The sequence below is a fragment of the Drosophila subpulchrella genome, unplaced genomic scaffold, assembly GCF_014743375.2.
Source record: "Drosophila subpulchrella strain 33 F10 #4 breed RU33 unplaced genomic scaffold, RU_Dsub_v1.1 Primary Assembly Seq354, whole genome shotgun sequence".
In the NCBI taxonomy this organism is placed as follows: Eukaryota; Metazoa; Arthropoda; class Insecta; order Diptera; family Drosophilidae; genus Drosophila; species Drosophila subpulchrella.
This window is the reverse complement of record NW_023665577.1, coordinates 4,461,437-4,482,514: the sequence shown is the minus strand read 5'-3', so window position 1 is coordinate 4,482,514 and position 21,078 is coordinate 4,461,437. Positions and strand designations below refer to the sequence as shown.

At 39.4% G+C, this 21,078-nt stretch overlaps 1 protein-coding gene across 19 annotated transcripts in view; it reads right to left on the bottom strand.

Moving 5' to 3' along the window:
- The window catches only part of LOC119559918 (dystrophin), a 151,390-nt gene that overhangs the window by 42,753 nt on the left and 87,559 nt on the right, over positions 1-21,078 (bottom strand). For all 19 annotated transcript variants that reach the window (XM_037873100.1, XM_037873111.1, XM_037873101.1 and 16 more), the window contains one exon: positions 980-1,152. In XM_037873100.1, coding sequence (XP_037729028.1) covers positions 980-1,152 — 173 coding nt within the window. The remainder of the gene's footprint in view (positions 1-979; positions 1,153-21,078) is intronic.

Here is a 21,078-nt window from a genome sequence, read left to right as displayed (position 1 = left end):
TATTCATTTTGGTCCAGTTTTCCCTGTCACTGCCCCTTGACCTACACCCCTTTTGCAAACATCACGGGGCTCCCGACTTTCATCATCGGGAGAAGCATCAATATCAACAAGCGTCCAATATTTGTGTGCTCGAGCCAAGCTTTTATTTATGAAATGGGGAAATTACAAACGCAAAAAAGCGAAACAAAAAAAAAAATGAGGGACAGGAGGACGAAGGATACTGGGCCAGTGTTTGCACACGATTTCATCAATGACACAGTGTCCGTGGACCAAGGCTCTTCTCGGCCCTTCACTCGCCTTTCCATTTTCCATCACTTTTCACGCGTTTCGTTTTTAATATTGATTTTCGTTCGGCCCGCGGCTTTGTCAGCCGTAAAGTGTCTCCCCCTCAACGCTTTTCATCTCCTCGCCCACTGCTCGCTTTTCCGACCGTTGTTTCCCCATTTTCATCGGCACAATGTTGCTTAACCCGCGGAGGGAATGGCTTGTTTTCAACTTGTTAAACAATGTCGCTGCATTGCACTGCTCTTTTTGTGCCCAGCTTAACGCGGTTTAATTAACACTCACAGCTGTTGGGGGATAAGTATTTTATTTCCTCGCAGCCTCGGCAATCTGACTTAGATTCGGCATCATTCATCATACGCCCTGCTGGCGGTTTAACAAGTCCCATGGCAATTTCCCAGCTCCCTCTCGACTTTATGCCCATTTAAACACTGAAGCCAAAAACTGCATGGAGCTACTTTAATTCTATTCAGCAGGTTTTCAAGCATCCTTTTGGCCACAAGCTCCTCCAGAACCCACCAACATAAACATGGCAGACCGACAACAAAAAAAAAAAAAAAAAAGAGAAAAGAAAGGAGTACCAACCGACAGAAATGTTTTTTGTACCCCCACCCGGACAAACAATTCAGCAGTAACGGGAAAAGGAAAAATAAAATCGAGGTTGGCTATAGGAAAACAAGAAGTCAAAAGCACTTACCTGATTGCAATACTTTTCGATTTTAAATTATTCCAACGTTGATTCATTTCATCGAGGCGACGCTGCAGCATAACCGCATCCTCTTGTGAGGTGAGCGAACCCAAAAGTTTGCGGCCCGTTCCATCGAGACGATCGTAAACCACGCGATGGGTTTCAATTTCCGATTGTAGGTCCTAGAAAGAGCGAAAAATGAAAGGTAGAGCATGAGCATTGGGGAAATGCTAATAAATGTGTGTGGTTCTTATTCAGAAAATCAAGCCTTTAAAGGGAAAACTACATTTTTAAAGGAAAACATGAGCACAAAAACGCAGCTGACAAGTATGAAAGCTCTCCACCTGGCCAATTATTAACCGCATCTGTCCCAGTTGTTATTTTTCACCCCCCACCCCGTTTAACCTGTCATATACTCTGGGTTTTCCACATTTTCCCCCTGCCTGTCGCTTGTCAGGTGGTATTTTTGTCCCATGGACACAAAAAAGGGCTTAAAAATGTTAGCCGTTTTGGTTTCTCGTTTTTGTTTCGGTTGTGGACTTATTTTGGTTTCCAAACTATTTTTTTTGTGGTTGGGCGAGATATATATATATTTCTATATGTTTAGAGTGCTGCAGGAAGTTCGCCCTGTTTGTTTATTTACAAGACTTTCAATGTTCGCCCTTAATGTGAAAGCCCCTTGTACACTTCCTGTCCAACTGAAGCGTTTATTTAATTGTATTTCAACTAATTTGATCAATCAATCAACCACTTACGAAATATACCAAATAAACTAATTAAAATTGGAATTAGGCGATGGCTGGCAAATAGCACATAAAATAATTGAAACGGTATTTCGAGGCTCCATCCTGTGCTGCCATTTCAGCTTTCCCGGCTTTCTCTACTTTCTCTACTTTCTCCCCTTTCCCAATCCTTGAGTGTGTGTGTGTGTGGGTGAGTAAGTGTCTCTGCGTGTGTGTTTGCTAATTAAACCTTCATTAGGACGCTCGTTGCCTTTGTTGCAAGTAAACAAAAACAAGAAAATACAAGGCAAGAAATCCCAGCTAGCGAAAAAGGACCTAAAATTCCTCGTTTGGCTGAGTGTGAGTGTGTGTGTGCGAAATGAAGCTCCAATTAATTTGGCTTATGCATGTCACACACACACGCAGCACGCATGCACGCACACACACGAACAGGGCGATTCAATTAATGCGCAAAAATTGTTTATACGTCAATAGAGCGGAAATGGGGCAACAAAAAAAAACAAGAAAGGGGCAACGCAACACAAGGCATTTTTAATGAGCAGCAAGTGATGGGTTTAGGGGATGTGGGGTAGGGAAAATTTGGGGGGAGGGGAGTAGCATCGCGACACATGCGACAAAGCCGATTAAATCAATTAAAATGAGAAAATGCCGGCAGCAAAATGAGGAAAAGCGACAGCAAAGCGGCAGTTTGCAACGCATTCCCTGGTCATTATAGCCATTCCCGATGTGCCACGCCCCCTTTGGCCATGGCCGGCCATAGCCAACCCCACGCCTCAGGCCGCCCGATCTAATGCCGCTAATTTGCGCGGCGAAAGACCGCAATTTCGTGCATGAGGAGATAGCTCTCTCTTTCTCTTTTACCGTTCATCTCCTCGGGCTTACCTCTTCATATGGCAGCCGGTTATTTAGATGTCCTTTACCCAAAGGAGGATAATGGACTAATTAGGCATTAGGGCACTTGTTAAATAACCCCAGCCATTGGGGTCTTAATTAAAAGTAATGGCTTCGTTTAAACTTTATTTATTAGCTGTTTAGAGTTATTCAAATAATTAGTCGGAGGTTTAAGCCGATTTTAGCTTTTGCTAAAGATTAAACAACACATTCGGCACATAAATAAACCAAGTGATTATGACTTATGATGGTGATGTAATGATTCTCAATATGATTATTATGCTTGCAACTAGCTAGAATTTACTTTCATATAATGTATACAATAACAACTGGCTTTCTTTGGATCTATAATGTCACTTTAGTCAAAATCCATTCTTAGTTTAAATCAGCACTACAAAAGCAGTATTTGATAAAAATGTGGAAGCTCTAGGTTTACTGCTTTGAACTCTGTATTGATTTCTAAAATGAATACATTTTTTAAAATAATATTTATTAAATATAGAAGATTACATAAAGAAAATTTTAATTTTATTTCAGATATTAATAAAAAAGGTAAACAATTTTTATTTTTTATATATGTATTGCCAATTCAAAAGCAATCTTTATTTTTGCTTAAATTAGTTATAAATATAATCTTCCTTCATAAATACAGATCTATTGAAAGCCATTATAGTTTTTGATAATTAATATATTTTCTTTAATTTACTATAGGGTATCGGCACCTGTTCCATCGCAAAACCATTCGCCTCTTCTTGGGTTTATTAATGGCAAATAAAAACGCGTCCATTTTCGGTGCTCATGAGTATATGGGGGATATTAAAAGGGGGCTCGGGCTTTCGGACCACGACCATTAGCCAACCCGGCAGAAGGCTTCGTAGCTGCGGGCCAGGCCAACAAATGCAGCTTATGGCTTTTATATGCCAGCAGCTATAAATACACGTATGCGAGCTTATATGCGAATCCACTACTCTGCCTTTCCGACGCGCTTTTGTTGGCTCATTTTTCACATTTCCGCTGCTTGTCCTTGCCAAGTCACGACATGGCCAGAACTAATACATCTACAAGAGCTTACGTGTGTGCCACTCACTACATGCGCTCCATATGTGTACGAACTGACTGCATTTTGCAGTTTAAAGCGCCAATTAAGTAAATGCCATGCTCCGCTTGGCCTGACCAAAGGATTCTGGAGGGGAGATATGGCTGGTTTAAAAGGCACGCCCACTTCCTGCCACTGAATGGCAGCTCTAACTAAGCTCCTCCCTGGTTTTCTCCACATAATTATGCCTTGGATGGGTTAATTTATGGCAGTAGCAGTTATAAAACTGTGTTAAGTGCGCTTAAAGAGTGGAGAACGGCTTTTGGCGAGTTAAGAGCTGAGCTGTATGATTCCCCAAAAGGTATTTAATCTAAGCCGAAATTTTCTCTAAAGCTCCCTCGGCTGAAATTCGGAAATTCATTCGATTGAGCCACTCGAGACACTTCCCGAAATAATTTTCGCGATATAAATTCATAAGGAAATTATGCGCATCATTTCCTACCACCATATGATAAATACGCGGCCGACAAGAACATGTCTGCATGAGTTTGAAATCATATTTTTCGAGAGAAACCAAAAATACCTAAGGGTGTTATTCGCTGGATGTGTTTTGATTGTTTGCCGGGCAAGAAAGAGAGTCAGGCGATGTAAATAAAATGAAAATGCGTTTATAAGACGCCTCATAAATATATTAGAGGCACATAATAAACACATCACCAAGTGATGTCGGGCCGCCAGTGACGAATGTTCATCCCTGGTAAAAATACAGCCGCCGGGGGAGAACCTGTCAAGTGGTGCTCACGAGGGGCGTTCAAGCATTACTGACAGCCATAACCCAGGACCCATTCCATATACCATTCCCCATCTCCATTGGGGGAAGACAAAAATGACAACAAATTTAAACAGGACCCATACTCAGCCAGCTGCTGTTGAAGCTGCCATTGTAGCATTTTACATATTTTAGCCGGCCCGTGTTAACATCCGTGTAAATCCTTTATGACCAAACTCTGAGCCTTCAGAAAAAGTTGGGGAACTGGAATTCGATTTGGCTGTATCAGGCTGTTTGCCTGCTCCCCACGTTGCTTATTTATTCGATTATGTTTATTCCTTGTTATATCATCTTGAGCGATGTGTCAGAGCAAATGTTCTATAAACATTTCTTTTGCCGGCTATGGGGAATACATAAATTCATAAAAAGGGCAGGGGCATGAACTCTGTTTTCAGGTCAACTGGAAAACAGAATATGGGAATATGATGGATTTAAGGCGATGTTGACGAGGGATTACTTTAAGCCATTTTATGCGGAAAGCGGAGTTTAAATTGGTAAGCTTGTTTGGTATATTGAGTACATTTTGTCATGGTTGAAACATCACCCAAACTAATTGGATTTTTGTTTATGCTTTGTAATACTATTAAAAATAGCTATGAAACAATACATTATCTTCTGCTAAAAACTTTTATAATATACATATTAAGCTTGTCTTTATGCTTATTAAAAAAACAATGCAGGATATATTTATAAGACTCATATTTATATGAAGTCATGCAGATTTTCTCAGGAATTTTCTATGAATGGCTCATAAATTTCTTTAAAGTAGTTTTAACCGCTCTTTTAAAATTTGAAAATATACTTTTTTCCTTTCCTTTCACTTATCCCCCTCAAAACTTTGCTTTTGCTTACTTTTGCAAGTTTCGTCCAAATATGACTAAGTTTCTGAGATGCTTAGAGGAGCCAAAACAAACAAGAGTGCTGGAATCGACGCATCTATACCTACTATATGTTAAATAAACAATATTTTAAAGAACGCCCTTTGATAAAAACAAAAATAAAATTATTGCAATAAGATCTCTTGCATTATTCAAGCAGCTATAATCGTATAGATTTGCATTTTTGTTAGCTACCAGCTTATTTTGCATAAAAATCATATACCCCTAAGCTTCTGCGATTGCCGAGAGTATAACAACTAAAACTTCAGCCATCAAATGCAGACTGCAAAATCTGGAATCAGAAATGCATAAAGCCAAAGTCGGGGGACAAGATGCAGGAGATGCCAGAGGAGCAGCTGGAATATGAGCTCCAATTTATCCGCATGCAATATTAACTTGGCTGCACTTGGCTTTGACTTATCTGCAGAGTTTACGCTGCACTGGGCAAATAGACAGGACTCGGGACTCGACACACACACTCGCATATAATCAGGTAACAAACCAGGTTAGCAAGCGGTTGCCAGAGACTCCTGGCCAAAAGGGATTCGAGGTGCAATCAATGTGGCGGCGGTTTTCCGCCTCTGCTCTTCTGTCCCCCAAAAGCTGCTGACAGCAAACGCCGGATCAAATGCCGGGGAAAAAATAGAAAAAAGAAACCAAGCCCGACTAAACCGAAACCGAAGTTAAATGCTCTGGCTGCATGGCTATCTCTTCTCGACCAAGCTTCTGTGGCTAGTGGCTGGTGGCCAGTGGTTCAGCGGATGCTGTGTTGACCATATTATTAGACACCCACATATGCAGGGGGTTAGGGCCACCCTGCTCCCAGCCAAATCCTTTGGCAGCTCCCTGTGTCAGCTTTAATTCACTTCTGGACACAGAGAGAGGCAGGCAAATATCCTTTTGCCCCCCTCATTTTTTTGTATCCTCCCCTTATAATCCTTTTTGTCTGCTCCTGGACTCTGAAGGCGGCTCAAGTTTACGGCTTGGGGGTTTTTCCAGGTTTTCTCTGAGCTCTATAGGTATTCTCCCCTTTCCCCTAATATGTTTTCCTTTTTTTTTTGGTGACCTGTGAACCGTTCGTTGTTTTTGCCGCTCCTTCGGCTCATTGCTGCTGTTTCTTTTTATGTCAGGCTTTGTATTTCGTATTCAAAGCATCTTTTTCAGCTCGTTATGTGCTCGGGGATCTGCTCCCTCAACTGTCATCCTTTTTAGAGTTGTTTCTATATTCTTTATTTACAAAAGAAAAGCCAGAGAAATGTGTGTCAGCTTAAATCAACTAGCAGAAAGTTTAGCAAACATTTTTCAATAGAAATGAATCCAATAGTTGTAGGAAAAACTAGTTCCATATTTCTTATAAATTCCGCTTTGTATTTCACACCTGTCCAGCGCTCTGAGAATCCTTTGTCATTGTTTTTTATTGTCAACTGCAGGTGGGTTTGGAAGGCTTCCTCAGTGGGTTCCTTCATTTGGTTTCTATTTCCATCTCGGTCGCAGTCTTAGTGCGTGTCAGACTGTTAAGCTGCCATCACAATTGCCCCACTGCTACCTGTTCACTCACCTGACGGCATCTCCATATTGTTATTCCTGTTTTTCTGCCTGTCTGGGCGCCAAAGAAAAAATAAATATACATTCGTATACATGTATATCTGTATAGCACGGCGACACAAAAACCTTTTGCCATTATTCCGTGAGCTTTGCACGTACACTCGGCCACCTTTTGGCCTGTGGGTTGCAGGTGGGCCATTGTTTTCCCACAGCCTCCTCCGCCTGGCCACGCCCCCTCCACTGGCTATTAACCCAAATCCCCCGAGTGGCAGTTGTTATGTGTGAGCCTCGCTGACTTTAGCGGAAAGTTCAACGTTCAGTCATAAATAAAAAATACAAATTCTTTCGCCTCTTCTCTGTTTTCGTACTTTTTTTGTTTGTAAATGCATATTAATCATACGCCGTGTTTGCCGGCCCGCATTTCAATTGGCCGCAGTTGACGTTTTTCTCCGCGCTATTTCGTTTTTTAAACGCGCACATATTTCACTCCTATTAATTAATTTAAAATAGTTGCTGCAAAATCGCGCAATTTATGTTAGCAATTTATTAAGTGGCCGAAAAAAATACGCGAATAAGTGAGTGTGTAAATTAAACGCTGGTTTAAACATATTTTAATTAAGAAATGGTTGGCAAGCGTGAAATATGTTTAATGCAGCTGCGATAAAATTTATTTTTACCAACGACTATTTAATTCGGAATATCCAAATAATTTTAAACAATATCTGATATAAATATTTTGTGAAGCGAAAATATATATTTACATTTGGAAAAATATTATTTATCCGAACAATACATATTTACTTTGGCTATTTTCACATTTTCAGAAAATGTTGACCGACTGTTTGACCTCTCTTTCAGTTGTAATAGTAGGTCAGTAGCAGCAAAATATGGGTATTGTTGGTATCTATATGCAGTTCTTATAGTTTATTTTGCTGTGAAGCATTATTTAAGCTTTTATACCACCATTTAAGCCCTGAAAATATTTTAGACACATACTTGGCTGCCAAAAATGACCCAAATAATTCCTCAGCTGCCTGAGCACTTCTCTCGAATTTTTCTCCGTGACAAAGAAAGCCTTCGAATTTCGAGCCTTTTAAACCTGCAGCCTTGGCAAACAATGCAAATTCACTGCGATTTAGATGTGCAAATATGTAAATTTGAATTTTATAAAGAGAGGCGCGGTCGCCAAGCGGAGCTCTGTTTGCCAACGAAATTTGCTCGCCACGTTAACGAATATTTAGCAGGGCTAACAAAGGGTTCCCAGAGTTGGCACATTGGCCAAGTTGGCAACGCTAAGCAAACTGGAATTTTGCCGCAGCATCAAAAAACGTGAAAAACGAAAAGCGAACTGCACATGTAGCGAAATCAACAGAAATGGAGAAATGGAGGCAGCGACACCCCGAGCAAAGTGAAATGACATTTGCATTGAGCATTTGAAGTGTCTAAATTTGGTCCCAGAAATTGCATGCCTTCTGTTTTAGTTCGGTTTTTCTGCATAGCAAACGAGCCACCGAAAAAGCGTTCATTAAAATTCATAAAGGAAGGCAAAGTAAATGCAAAGAACTCACTAAAAACAAGTACAAGAAATGGCAGCAGCAGCGAGGAAAATAAATTGAAATAAAATTTACGTAAATAAAATTTCTGTGGCGGCGTTATAATTGCGCAACTGTGGCGCATCCTTCTCATCCTTGCCGGGATAATAAAATTCCACCAAGACATGACTTTGCCCAAAATAAAGAAAAAAACGCAAGCCCAGCAAGCCGAAAAAAACAAGCAAAAATAATTGAGAAATTTTTGCTGTGGGCGTTGGGCCAAATGTGCAAATTGCTCTGCATATCCATATGTTTGGTTTGAGTTTCTGTGGGCATTCTATTCTGAGGCAGAAATCCCACATATGCGAGTATCTGCTCGTAATCCTCTGCAAATTAGGATTTAATGAATGTTATCCCGCGACTTTTGCCTAAGTCTTCAGATAAAAAGAAAGCACTTAAAAATGTGCACAGTCCATGAACAGGAATTAATTGTAATAAAAGATTATTTGAATATTTCAAAATGACAAAGAGATCAGAACTTTTGTCTCCAAATTGAAGGAAACCTAAAATAAATTTGTTAATTCTTTTGTAATTTCTTTTAAAAGCTGATAAAGTTTAGTAAATATTGTATTTATTTTAGTATTTAGTGTATACCTATAACCGATTTACGATAATGTAAAGCCTTTACTTTACTTTTAAATGTAGTTAAAGCGTTGTAAATATAGTATTTCTTATTATATTCTAAATACCCATATCAGTTTTACTACAATATTAGGGATTTATATTACCCAAAGATTAGAAAATTTACCTAGAATTTTTCTTTCTCACATTATCAGTACTCATTTGTGAATCTCTAATTTAAACCCACTTTTCTCTGCAATATAAAGACCCCTGGCCTTGTGTTTAACCCCACTTGATCTCTAAAATTGCGCATATCTCGTGTCACCACTGTAGACCCCGAGAAAGTAAGCACCGAAAACTGCACAGACAGCAAGTTTAATTTGTTTATTAAAACTTAAACGAGCTTTGTGAGCTCGGCTGCCCGAATGGGGTGATGGGGTGGTAATGTGGGCCAAAGGGATCTGGGGAACTGGAGCTGGAGGATTCGTCTCCAGTTAGTTGGCCTGGTAAGCTCATCATCAGCGACGACGACACTTTTTAAACTACTTAAACTTTGCTGTTCTGGGCCTGATTCGCTTATTCGGATATTCTCCCCCAGCTGTGCTACCCTTTTGAGTCCTCTGATGGTATTTTGACCTAAGTAAACTGAAACTCATATGGTGTCTGCTGTTTAACCAGTTTGTCTGTACCTTTTTTTTTGAGCGGCTGAGCAACGTGAAAGTTTGCACACGATGACGAGATCTGTTGGGGACTTTTCAAATTAGTCGTAATAAATAATTAAGCATATCACATGCATATTTTGTTTGCCGAGAAGGGGTCTTCCTGGCAAATTGCAGTTTATATTTGCTCGTACTTAGTCTGTAAGCAGGCAAAAGTTTCTGCGGTTGGGTAAGTAATTTGAGGTCGACAAATGAGGCTGAGAATACAGAAGTTGGCAATAAGGAAGCTGTTTACAGCCTAACAAATTGAAACTAATGAAGAAAAATTACTTTAAAATTTGAATTCTTAAGTCGCGAATTCTTTAGAGTAAGAGGATCTAACCGAATTCCAACAGGCCGGCTTTCTCGTCTGCAGCAGATTTTTAAGACTTATATTTTTTAGCTCATTAAATAATAAATTATTATTGACATTTACAACAAAAGAAATTATAAAAAAATGTATTTTAGTTAAGACTATTACTTTATAGGTTATTAAATAGCAATTATTTTTTTGAGAGTTTTATGAAAAGGTCGAAAAAAATCATGACTTATAAATAGAGATCTAATGAAAAACGATATAATTAAATAAAAGTTAAAACTGAGTCTCTGACTTTAATATTATTACAATATTTAAAATTGAAATAACCAAAAGATTAACATGCTCTAGGTCATATTCAAGAACTTTTGCAGTATTTGGTATCCTATCCATTTCACTTCCTTGAAACTAGCTTACTAAAGATGTAAACGTTTGCAGAATAATGAAAACAAACTTAAGTGGCCAAAAGCCCAGGGATCACAAAGCAAACTGAGTAGGAAAGTAGCCAGAATTGACCACATTTTAACTGGCTTCGTGATGAAGATGACGGCAAAGTCACGTAGTGGCAACAGTCAGTGCCACATTAAGTAGCATGCAAACAGCAGCTGCAGCAGGACGAAGTCAAAGGAAGGACAATAACAGATATTGAAAGCTGGCCCAGGACACAGCAGATGGCTCAAAGCGAGAAGGAATCCGGGGAGGCAAACTGAACAGGACACTTAACCCAGGGGAAAGCCAAATGCAACTAGTTGGAGTCACTGTATCAGAGTACTGTCAGTCTGTCAGTCGGTCGATCTTTCCTGCAGGGAAAAGGAAAGAGGCGAATGGAAAACGCAACAAAACAAAGCAACCGAAAACATTTCAATTTTCCTGACGACTGCCAGACCAAATAATAAAAATCAACCATGGTCAAGTGAGCAAATTGGCCAAATGAAAACGATGTAATGAACTAAAGTGCATGAACCAATGTAGGAAAAGGCCAAAAGGATACACCACTCGATGCATACTCAATAGATAGATACCAAAGGAGTGGATAAGATAGGAAGGGAATTTCCTGGATTGGAAGTTTGTTTTTTCGGATGTGAGATGGTTGCACAATGAATTGATAGGTTGAGATACTCTCTTCATATCGCTCTAGTTGTTAAATGGGTCGTAACAAGTAAAATTTCAATTTAAACGAATAAAAAACTTAAATTAAAAGATACAACTGTAATAAACAAAAAACTCTTTATTAAAATGTCCAAAGCAGAAGTTGCCACACAAAAAAGTATGCAGCCATTTACTTTAAACTTCAATTAAAAACTGTTTCATTAAATGGATTTGATTGCCAGGGAGGTCAGTTCAGGTTATTAGCCATGCCCTGTATGGTGCCCAGTCCTTTGAATTATTTTTGTGTCAATTAAACGCCATAACAATATTTTCATAGCATACTTGTTTCGGCGGTCAGTTATCAAATATGTTCGGCGCATTAAACTCACGTTAATTTGTTTTCGTACCGTCACAAACCCATTCATACGTTTGCGGATTTGCATATGGCGATATAATTTATTAATTACCCGCATGCAATTACGATTTTGCGCACAATTAATTTACATTCTTTGTTCTCAATTGTTTTTCTCTGCGCTTTTTTAGACACGCTTCCGGCAAATAAAACTCCTGTTGAGCTGACCATGTGTGTGCTTTGTAATTTGCCCTTACAAATTATATTTTTTTGTGTACCATTTTTTAATTTTATTTTACATTTTAAATTCACGTAAGACTCACATAATCGTTTTCCCCAGTTTTTCCCCCATTTTTTTTGTTTTTCCTGCTTCTTTGTTCGCTCCCAAAGCTGCATTCGCTTTGCATAACTAATTAAAGTTTGTTGGCGCTTTTCATGCGCCATTTCTCAGTTTTGTGTGGAGCTGCAGGATCAGAGGGTTCAGGGAAAAGGAAGCCAGAAATTATTATGACATGAAAAAGGCGTTAGCCCTACTCAATGCCACGCCCACCGCCAGAGTTTGGGCAAGCAAAAAAAGAAAAACAAAGGCGGAGGAAGCAGAATCCGAGAGATACTGACTGACATTAATTAGAAGCTACAGCTGCCAGCTATATAGGTTGGCATTATGTTCTGGTATTTTCTCCACAAACTGCAGCTGGGACTGTCCAGGCTTTGAGTAAAATGCACCAAGTTATTTCGCAGTTTTAAATTAAATTCTTGCGATTCAAATATAAAGAAGAGCTAAAGATAAATGTGGGGAATTTTTCAAAAAAATATTTATCGTTGAGTACCACTTAAAGTTTTAAGCAAAAGCCATTAGATGGCTTCAAATTCTAGAGCTCCTATTTAATATTAGCAGACAGCTTCCTGCACCCAATTATAGGAAAAAGTTTACCTGAACATCCTGCAAACGACCTCGACAACCATAAATGCGAGCAGCAAACACGGAAAACACACAGAGAAAAAAGGGAAAACTTTTAACAAATTATCAACGCACAGTGAATGGAACTTTCCGCTGGAGAAACTTTTTGTGAAAAACCCATACACACAACACAGACACCCCTGTACTTATGTACACACACTTTTGGGACTGCCACACGTGAGTGCAATTATGTAATACAAATAGGTAATGAAAGTTTCATCCAACTTTTCCCACCGGTTGGCACACAATTAAAAAAAAAAGTGGGAGAACATTTTACATTCCGCTGGTCAAGCATAGAAAATAGTTAACAAAAAATGCCTGCAAGGGGTAAGTAATTAAATTTATTGAAATAAATTGTCGTTGGTTGGCCCCGAAGAGCGAGTTAACTTTTAATGAAATGAGTGCATAATGAAACTGAGTAAATAATGGGAGGAAGGATTTTAAAGAGCGATAGCAGAAGAAAGCAGCAAAGCAAGGAAAAAGTCCTTTCTCCCGGAATAAATTGCGGAATTTTTAATGCGTTATGATGGCGGGCAAACATTTCTAATGGGGTGTTTCTCCATAAGCATACTACTTTCACCCCCTCACCGCAAGCCATTGCATTTGTTGCCATATTCAATGGCGTTGAAGCAAAAACAGAATGCACCAAGCGCCAACCTTGTTGCCACTTTCCACTGAACAGGAATAAAATGGAATAATATAATGGGGAAAAAATTGAAAAAATATGTTATTGTGGCTGGCATTTGGGGGTGTCAAGAGTGGAAGAGGGTATGCAATTTTCCCCATTGAAAGTGTGTATTAAGGCTAGTTGAGAAAAGTGTCGCCGATGGCTTGGCAAATATTTTTCCAAAGACTTCGTTTTGCTTGTTCTCTCAACTTAATGGGAATGATTTAAAATTCCATTTTATAAATTACTTTTTAACATATAAAAAATAAAGATAAGTTTGGGAACTGCTGAGACTATGATAGTGATTTGGCTAACAGCTATAATTAAATATCTTTAATCTTAACCTGCCTTTAATGCCTGGCTGTCCCTTTAAAATAATGAAAATAAATCAGTGATAAAATGTATACCTCAGTCAACTTTTCCCCCGCTTAAGTAAATACAAGGATAAAAAAACAACCCAATTCCGAAAGTAAACAATAAACTGGAAAGGCAATAACGACAAAGAAAGCCCACAGACAGTCCATAAAAAATAAGCAAGAAAGAGGCCCATGAACGGGGATATACGCACATTAATAAAGTTGGTAACTTGCGGTTAACTTTACCCGTGAGTGTGCTTAAACATTATAAACAACCGACAACAACACGACTGAACAACATTTCCGGAAGGCGCCGCAAAAAGTATGCAACACGCACCGAGGCAATAAACCAAATTCAACCGCAGGATCTGAGGAGCAGTGGGTGGAAAAAGAAGGTATAGAAAAGTTTCGGCAGCAAATTGCAAACTGATTTAAAATTAAGCAGAATTATTTGGCAAAACCTGGGGAAGAGGGGCCCCGAGCCGAACACACGTAGCACAAATGAGCGTCATCAATCAAGTAAAAGTTGGGGGAGGGGCAGGAAAAAAAGCGGAAAACTCAGATGGCTGAGGCGAGGATAAAGGATAAACAGCTAACTTAATTTCAAGGAGGCGGAAGTGTAATGGCGTGCTCTTGATTTCCCACTGATTTCCCGGCGGCGACAGAGGGGAAAATGTGTCTCAGATGCTGCATCTGGCCCAACTTCGCCAATAAGTGTATGAGTAACCCACAGCCACAAATCGGGTAATCAATTATGTTAATAAAGAAAAACAATAAACAAATTGCCAAAAAGACCCGACTCCGTTTGATTTAATATGTTTTTTCTTTGGTTTTTGGAAGCCAAGTCTAAATTTATCTTTTTCCTACTCCCTGCTAAGCGATAAAGTTGCTTTCCCTAAGTGGTGTGACTTCGTTTTTTGCTCAGCAAAACGCAAACAACAAACACAAATCTAAGAAAAACTTTAGTCTCCTTCTACTTTGTCAACTGCATCTCTCCCGGATTCCCAGATCCCCCAGCAATACCCCGGGGACTCCAGCAGCTGCTCCAACTGACTGTTTATATCGCAATTGCCTGTCTACTTGTGCTGCCACTTTGCTCTTTTTCCTCTTTACTTTCCGGCTAATAAGAGTTTTTGCCTCTCTTCTGGCCTGATAACTTTCCTCGGCCACGTTTAGTTTATTTATTTGAAAATGATTTTAGCCAGAGCGAACCTCAGGTACTTGAAGTTTAATCACTTACATTTCCCCGCCCCATCATCAGCGGCAGAAAACAACAATAAGCGTTTTGAGGCTTTCAAGATGACAGTAAGCGTCATCAGCTGAGAGTGAAAACTTTGCTCATTTGCTTGAGTTTCAGTCCTTAAAGACTTTGATGTGATATACTGTTAAACAGTGAAACAATTATTAAGTGGAGGATGTGTAATTGAAAGTGTACAAGGCTTTGGCGTGGGTATTGTACTTATAATAGTTATAAAAATCATTATTGCTTAGAAAACAGTTAGAAATGTGTCTAAAAGTATGCAACAATAAATTTAGAATCGTTAATTTGTATAGCCTAACCTTAAAGCTACTTTCTTTTTCCGTTACATACTTTTAGACACCTTTTTTAAGAAATTTCAAATTTGGAGCACCCTTGCGAGGGAAATTTATTCAAATAGTTTCTAAAAAGTATTATAATTTTGGAAACACTTTTAAAGCTTTCAAAAAATATGATCAAGTATGTTATGAATCGACAAGTTTGAGGGGATTCATAAGTTATGAAGACTTAATATTTTTCACTGCATACTTTTAGACACCTATTTAAGAGATTTCAAAACTCTAATGATTTTAATGATATATCAAGTTACTTTCTGAATATGCTATTTTAAGATCCATTAACTTTTATCTTAGTACAACCCCCTTAAACTTATATTTTCCTCAGCTGACACTTTCTGCCTGAAATCTTGTCACCGCTCTAACGCGCATTTAAGTGGGCTAGTTACACGCTCACCCACAGAGTGTCTGAAATCAAAGTTAAGCTCTTGCCAGATGAAGTCGACAAGACCACGAGCTTAATGTGATGCGGTTAGGGAAAGGTCGCTGGGATTTGCCACACTAAAGCCTCGACAAAGTTTCTGAATTTGTGCTTTTTTTAGCCCTCCACTACTTTCTCAGCGCCACGAAAAGCGGATCAAAATGGTGCATGCCTAACTCACATATACTCTCCGCAAAGCTAAGTCAAAAATCTGGTTGGCAAATACTTTTGGGAGGGAGTGTGCATGTGTGAGGGAGGGGATAATCTGCCCCAAAAGCAGACTCCGAAAAAGGCGCGACAATCAACATGCCAACATGTGTTCCCTGCTCTGGCACACTTGCCTCCCAAGAATTATGCTTATAACTTTTACATCTAGTGGAGTGCTCCTTCGCTCAGATTCCTCCGACCCGGGGGCGCTTCATTATTTGCACAATAGTTTTGTGAAATATATTTCACCAACTTGCTGTTTATTGTTATGCAGAGAGTCTGAGTCTGTAGCTGCCTCATAACTTGTTATTGTCCCTGTTAACAACATGTTGTATCTGCGAGATACTTTCTGCGTGTCTGTCTTCGAGTTGCGTGATTCTCCTCTTTATTTTTGTGCTTTGGGTAATTTGTCATTGTTGGCAGCAGATACATGGTGTATCTGCAAATGTATCTGTGCTGTGTGTATTACCCACTCCTACACAAAACCAATTGTCTGTCGTCTGTGAGATTTGGTCCAACACCTCTCAACCCAAGCCCAAGTCTACATAATTTATGTGTCTTGCACTCCTCGCTCTATTTAATCGCCTTTAAATATGATTTAGTATCGTAAAAGCGCAAAGCAGTTAAGGGCACTGAATTATTGCTGAGATCTGGCTATAAGAAGTCGTCTTATATAGTTTATAGTCAAAGTTTTTACGAGACCACAATATGTACATAAGAAAGTTGGTTAATGATTAACAGCTGTGGTGTCTGTTAGGATAGGTCTTAATTTTTACATTACAAAAAAAAAGTATAATTAAAAGGAAAAATAATTTTAATTGTGATGTTAAACTATATCTGTGATGTTAAAATGTGATGTTAAACTCTATCTACATATTATAAGTGTTTTTACGCTTACTTTATAAGTACATACCAAACCAACAAAGTCATCGTATAAAATAAAGTGAGTATGTAAATTGTTTTAGAAGCAAACATTTTTGTAAATTAATCTCTGCCTGTTGAAGCCATAATCTCTGACCCAAAATAAAAACTTCAGAAATTACCTTGACCTCTATTTAGAGAAATGTTTCGTCATTGCTTACTGAATTAGCAAAACCTTTTTGGGGATTTGACCAGCAGAGCTGCTGTCATTTTGATTATTGATTTTGGCACAGAAAAAGTATGTATATGACTGTATATATTTTCCAACCTGTCGAAATAAATAAATGTGCAACACATAAAAGTAAAATCAAGTCGACAGGCAGAAGCCGCAAAAAGGGAAAACTACTAGAAAACTTTTCTCAACAACAACTTGGCTGAGAATTTATCGAGTTGAGTGGGTGGTGGAGTGGGCGGTATCTATTGTGTGGCATTTACAAGCAATTGAAGTGTGGCAAGCATCATGTAAGAGAGATAATGTTGTTTGTCCTTGGCAGCATAGTTTTCCCCTTTTCGGTGGCAAAAACCAAGAACCCTTGTTCGCCAGCCAACACAAAACATTTGCAAAAGGGGTTTTTGGGAACCGAGAGTGATAAGACATAAAATGTGAAAAGTGGAGGGTGTGAGTGCTGGCAAATTTGTTGCCAGGCTGGAAATTCTTTAAATATTAAAATCTTGATTAAGTTAAATGCGCATTTGGGTCCCACACAAACGGCTGCTCCTGGCCATGGCCAAAAAGACAACCGCAGGAAAATCTCTTCTGCCTTTGAGGCCACACATTTTTCTTAGCCAAGTCTTCGGGTTGTGCAGTAAAGTTTAACAATTTTACGCACGATTTGGGAGAACTTCGACGCAGTGGAGCTGTTTTTAAGGCAGCGAGAACATTTTCATAATTGCTTAGCCGAGGAGTCCCCATCAATTTTCATTTGGCAGGGGGAAAAGCGGAATTGAATTACATCTTTGCCCTTTCACACTTGGCGGGAGCCAATAGAAAACTTTTGATGCTTCAATTAGCAGCTGGCCAGTCAGCCGAGTGAGAAAACAAACAATTATGCCCTAATTGAGCCCACATTTCTCAAGACTCCCATCTAACTCCAAGAGGGCGATTTTCTTTCCTTGCGTCCCTACTTTTATTTCAACCTAACTTTCTTCTTTTCACTTTTCTCGTTGCCTTCTTTTTATTTTTTTTCTTTCTGTGTTGTTGGGAAGCCTACTTAAGTTGTCATTTTGATTGCTTTTGAAGCTTTTTTAAGGCCCACGCTAATTTCCCCCCTTGTTCCTTTTTATTCGCTTCCATCTATCATTTTGTCAGCTTTCTCGCGCGACTAACACAATTTTCATCGTTTTTCTTCTTTCTGCCTTGCTTATTTAGATTTGCATGTGACATTTCCACCGACAACAAAAGGAGGAAAAAAAATTAAAAAGGAGGAAAAACGAAAAATAATAAAATCTGGCTGGCATTGAGGGTTACCAAACGTTGCCTACATTTTGGCATTGAATTATTAAGTGACAGCGCAGAACCGGGGAGAATTTCCATAGCTTTCACTTGCACTTTATTAGATTGACATCCCGAAAAGGCAGAGGGCGAAAAAAAGCCAGTGGAGCCGAATCAGTGCCAACTGGCCAACATTTTTGAGAAACGATATTAAATCCGATTTGAATTCAATTAGAGAATTGGCGAAGGCAGCCGTATTGGGGATATAACCTATTTAAAATGCCCAACATAGCATTTATAATACCGAAAATTTAATATAAGTAGGGGATTTATTTATTCTAACAAACCTTTTTTCTTCTAGCTTTTTACTTTCTGCAATTCACCTTTTTACCTCATTTTTATTAAAATCATTCGCTTACCTGCAATGAAAGAGAGAAAAATAAATATTATTAAAGGTTTCCAACGTAAATTTGCTTAGCCAAACATGACCATTAAATATTAAACATGAGTCTGTGGTTAGAATTTTCCTCTGAGCTGGGCAAACTCGACTGAACTGTGAAGCCATTGACCCCTGAACGAGCATAACATGTTCCTCCTTTTATTAAATTGAAGCCTGGGAAAGTTGCTCGTTTATGACAAGGACTTTGATTACCAATGGAGAAATTCATCCTACAAATAAAACAAAAAAAAAGAGAAAAGACAAGAAAAGCTGCACGTCATGTTCAGGAAATTAACTGATGGGGAAATGGAGAGCGTAGAACATATGGTCCTTCGGCTTCTTCTAGGTCAGGCTGCGGGCTCGAATTTCATTTCCTCGCACTTCCTCTGTGCAATTTTTCCCATGCGCTAAAAAATCATATTTTTTGTTTTTCTTTTTTTATATTTCAAAGAATCTGTGCTGTTGTTATACCCGTTACTCGTAGAGTAAAAGGGTATACTAGATTCGTCGGAAAGTATGTAACAGGCAGAAGGAAGCATTTCCGACCCCATAAAGTATATATATTCTTGGTCAGGATCACTAGCCGAGTCGATCTAGCTATGTCCGTCTGTCCGTCTGTCCGTCTGTCCGTCTGTCCGTCTGTCCGTCTGTCCGTCTGTCCGTCTGTCTGTCCGGATGAACGCTGAGATCTTGGAAACTATGAGAGCTAGGCTATTGAGATTTGGCGAGCAGATTCCTGAGCTTCTTACGCAGCGCAAGTTTGTTTCAGTAGAGTGCCACGCCCACTCTAACGCCCACAAACCGCCCAAAACTGTGGCTTCTACAGTTTTGATGCTAGAGTAAAAATTTAAACTGAAATGAATTGTTTTCATCAATACCTATCGATTGACCCAAAAAAAAGTTTGCCACGCCCACTCTAACGCCCACAAACCGCCCACAAACTTCAAAAAATCGTAAATATGAACGCGGATATCTCGGAAACTATCAAAGATAGAGTATTGGGATTTCAGATTTAGATTCCGTAGCCTTGTGCGCAGCGCAAGTTTGTTACGCAAATATTCCACGCCCACTCTAACGCCCACAAACCGCCCAAGCCTGTGGCGCCCACAATTTGTATGCTAGATTAAAAATTTTAACTGAAATGTATTGGTCTCGTCAATGCCTATCGATTGATCCAACAAAAAATTTGCCACGCCTACCCTAACGCCCACAATGCTTAAATCTGTCTTCCGCCGGTAGGTGGCGCATTTAAATCTCGCTTTGCTGCTTGCATATCTCCATTTCCCTTTGGTTCCTTTAGCTGAGTAACGGGTATCTGATAGTCGAGGTACTCGACTATAGCGTTCTTCCTTGTTTTTTATTATTTTTGTTGGCCTGGGGCGTTTTTGCAGAAACCGAGAGCCGAAAACAAAGAACACCGCCCACCGCCAAGAGGTGCGACAAAAGTAAGGTAACAAAAGTGATGGCAGAAATGAGCATGCGGCAAATGAGATTTTTAGGTCAACAGAGTCCAACCAGAGCGGCAACTCGGCAACTGCCTCCTGAACTGAACTGCCATATGAACCGCGCTGGCAGCTCCGCTTTCGGTTGGTTTTGTGTGTCACTTTCCGCTCGACTTTCCACTCATTTCCCCCCTTTTTGTACTGGGTAGTTGTAAAACGCGGGGTAGCATCCATTTACGAAATGTAATCTAATCTCACATTACCTCTATGAGAATTTCTAAATAATTTAAATATATTTACTTTATATCAATTTTGAGTTTGATGTATAAAAATATATAATAAGATATTTAAGTTCGACTGTTCATCCAAAGTTCAATTTTATTTAAGCTATTTAATTCCTGTCAGCACTTTAGAAGTAAGTATTAATTTGTTTCTTTTTAATTACAGAGTTATAGATGTCACCAACTAGAGGTAAACTTGATAAGAGTCAAAAAAAGTAATATTCTATAGTTTTTGTTTCAGAAAAGTAAGTAATCAGTATCTTATGGTCTGTTTGTATAAAAACAGGGCTCTCTCTTTTTTCCCGAGTCTTTCCCAGTGGCTCTCCTATGGATGAACGCTTTGATGCTGTGCGAGACGGCTGTAACCCACTGAAGCTTTATAGGCTAAATAAATACCGCAAGGGGGCGGTGGTGCCGGTGGGCGGTGGACGGTGTATGGTGGGTTATATGAGTGAGCCACTGACATCACACTTTTGTGTTGGTTGCCCACGGGCTGGCAACCGTGGCCTCTTCGTGCGTGCGGCTTTAATGGAGCCAAAGTGTACAGATTTTGTTGCCGCAATCTGTGCGTGGCCTGTGCCCTGAGTGTGGGTCACTGTGGGTGTAGATAGCCTAGTACGGGAGCACAGGTGTGTAGGTGAGCAGGTGTACAACTTGATAAGTGTGGCGTACCTGGGCGAAAGTGCATTGCATACTTATAGGTACTTATGCGGCACATTAAGCGGCTGACCTGAATTTTCGGTCGCCTGCTAATGATTTTTGGGGAAACGAAAACCCAAGAAAAAGGAAACTGAAGCAGTCCTTTCAAAAGTGAAAAATGTCGACGGAAAATTTCAAGTAGATAAAATGTGGGACACA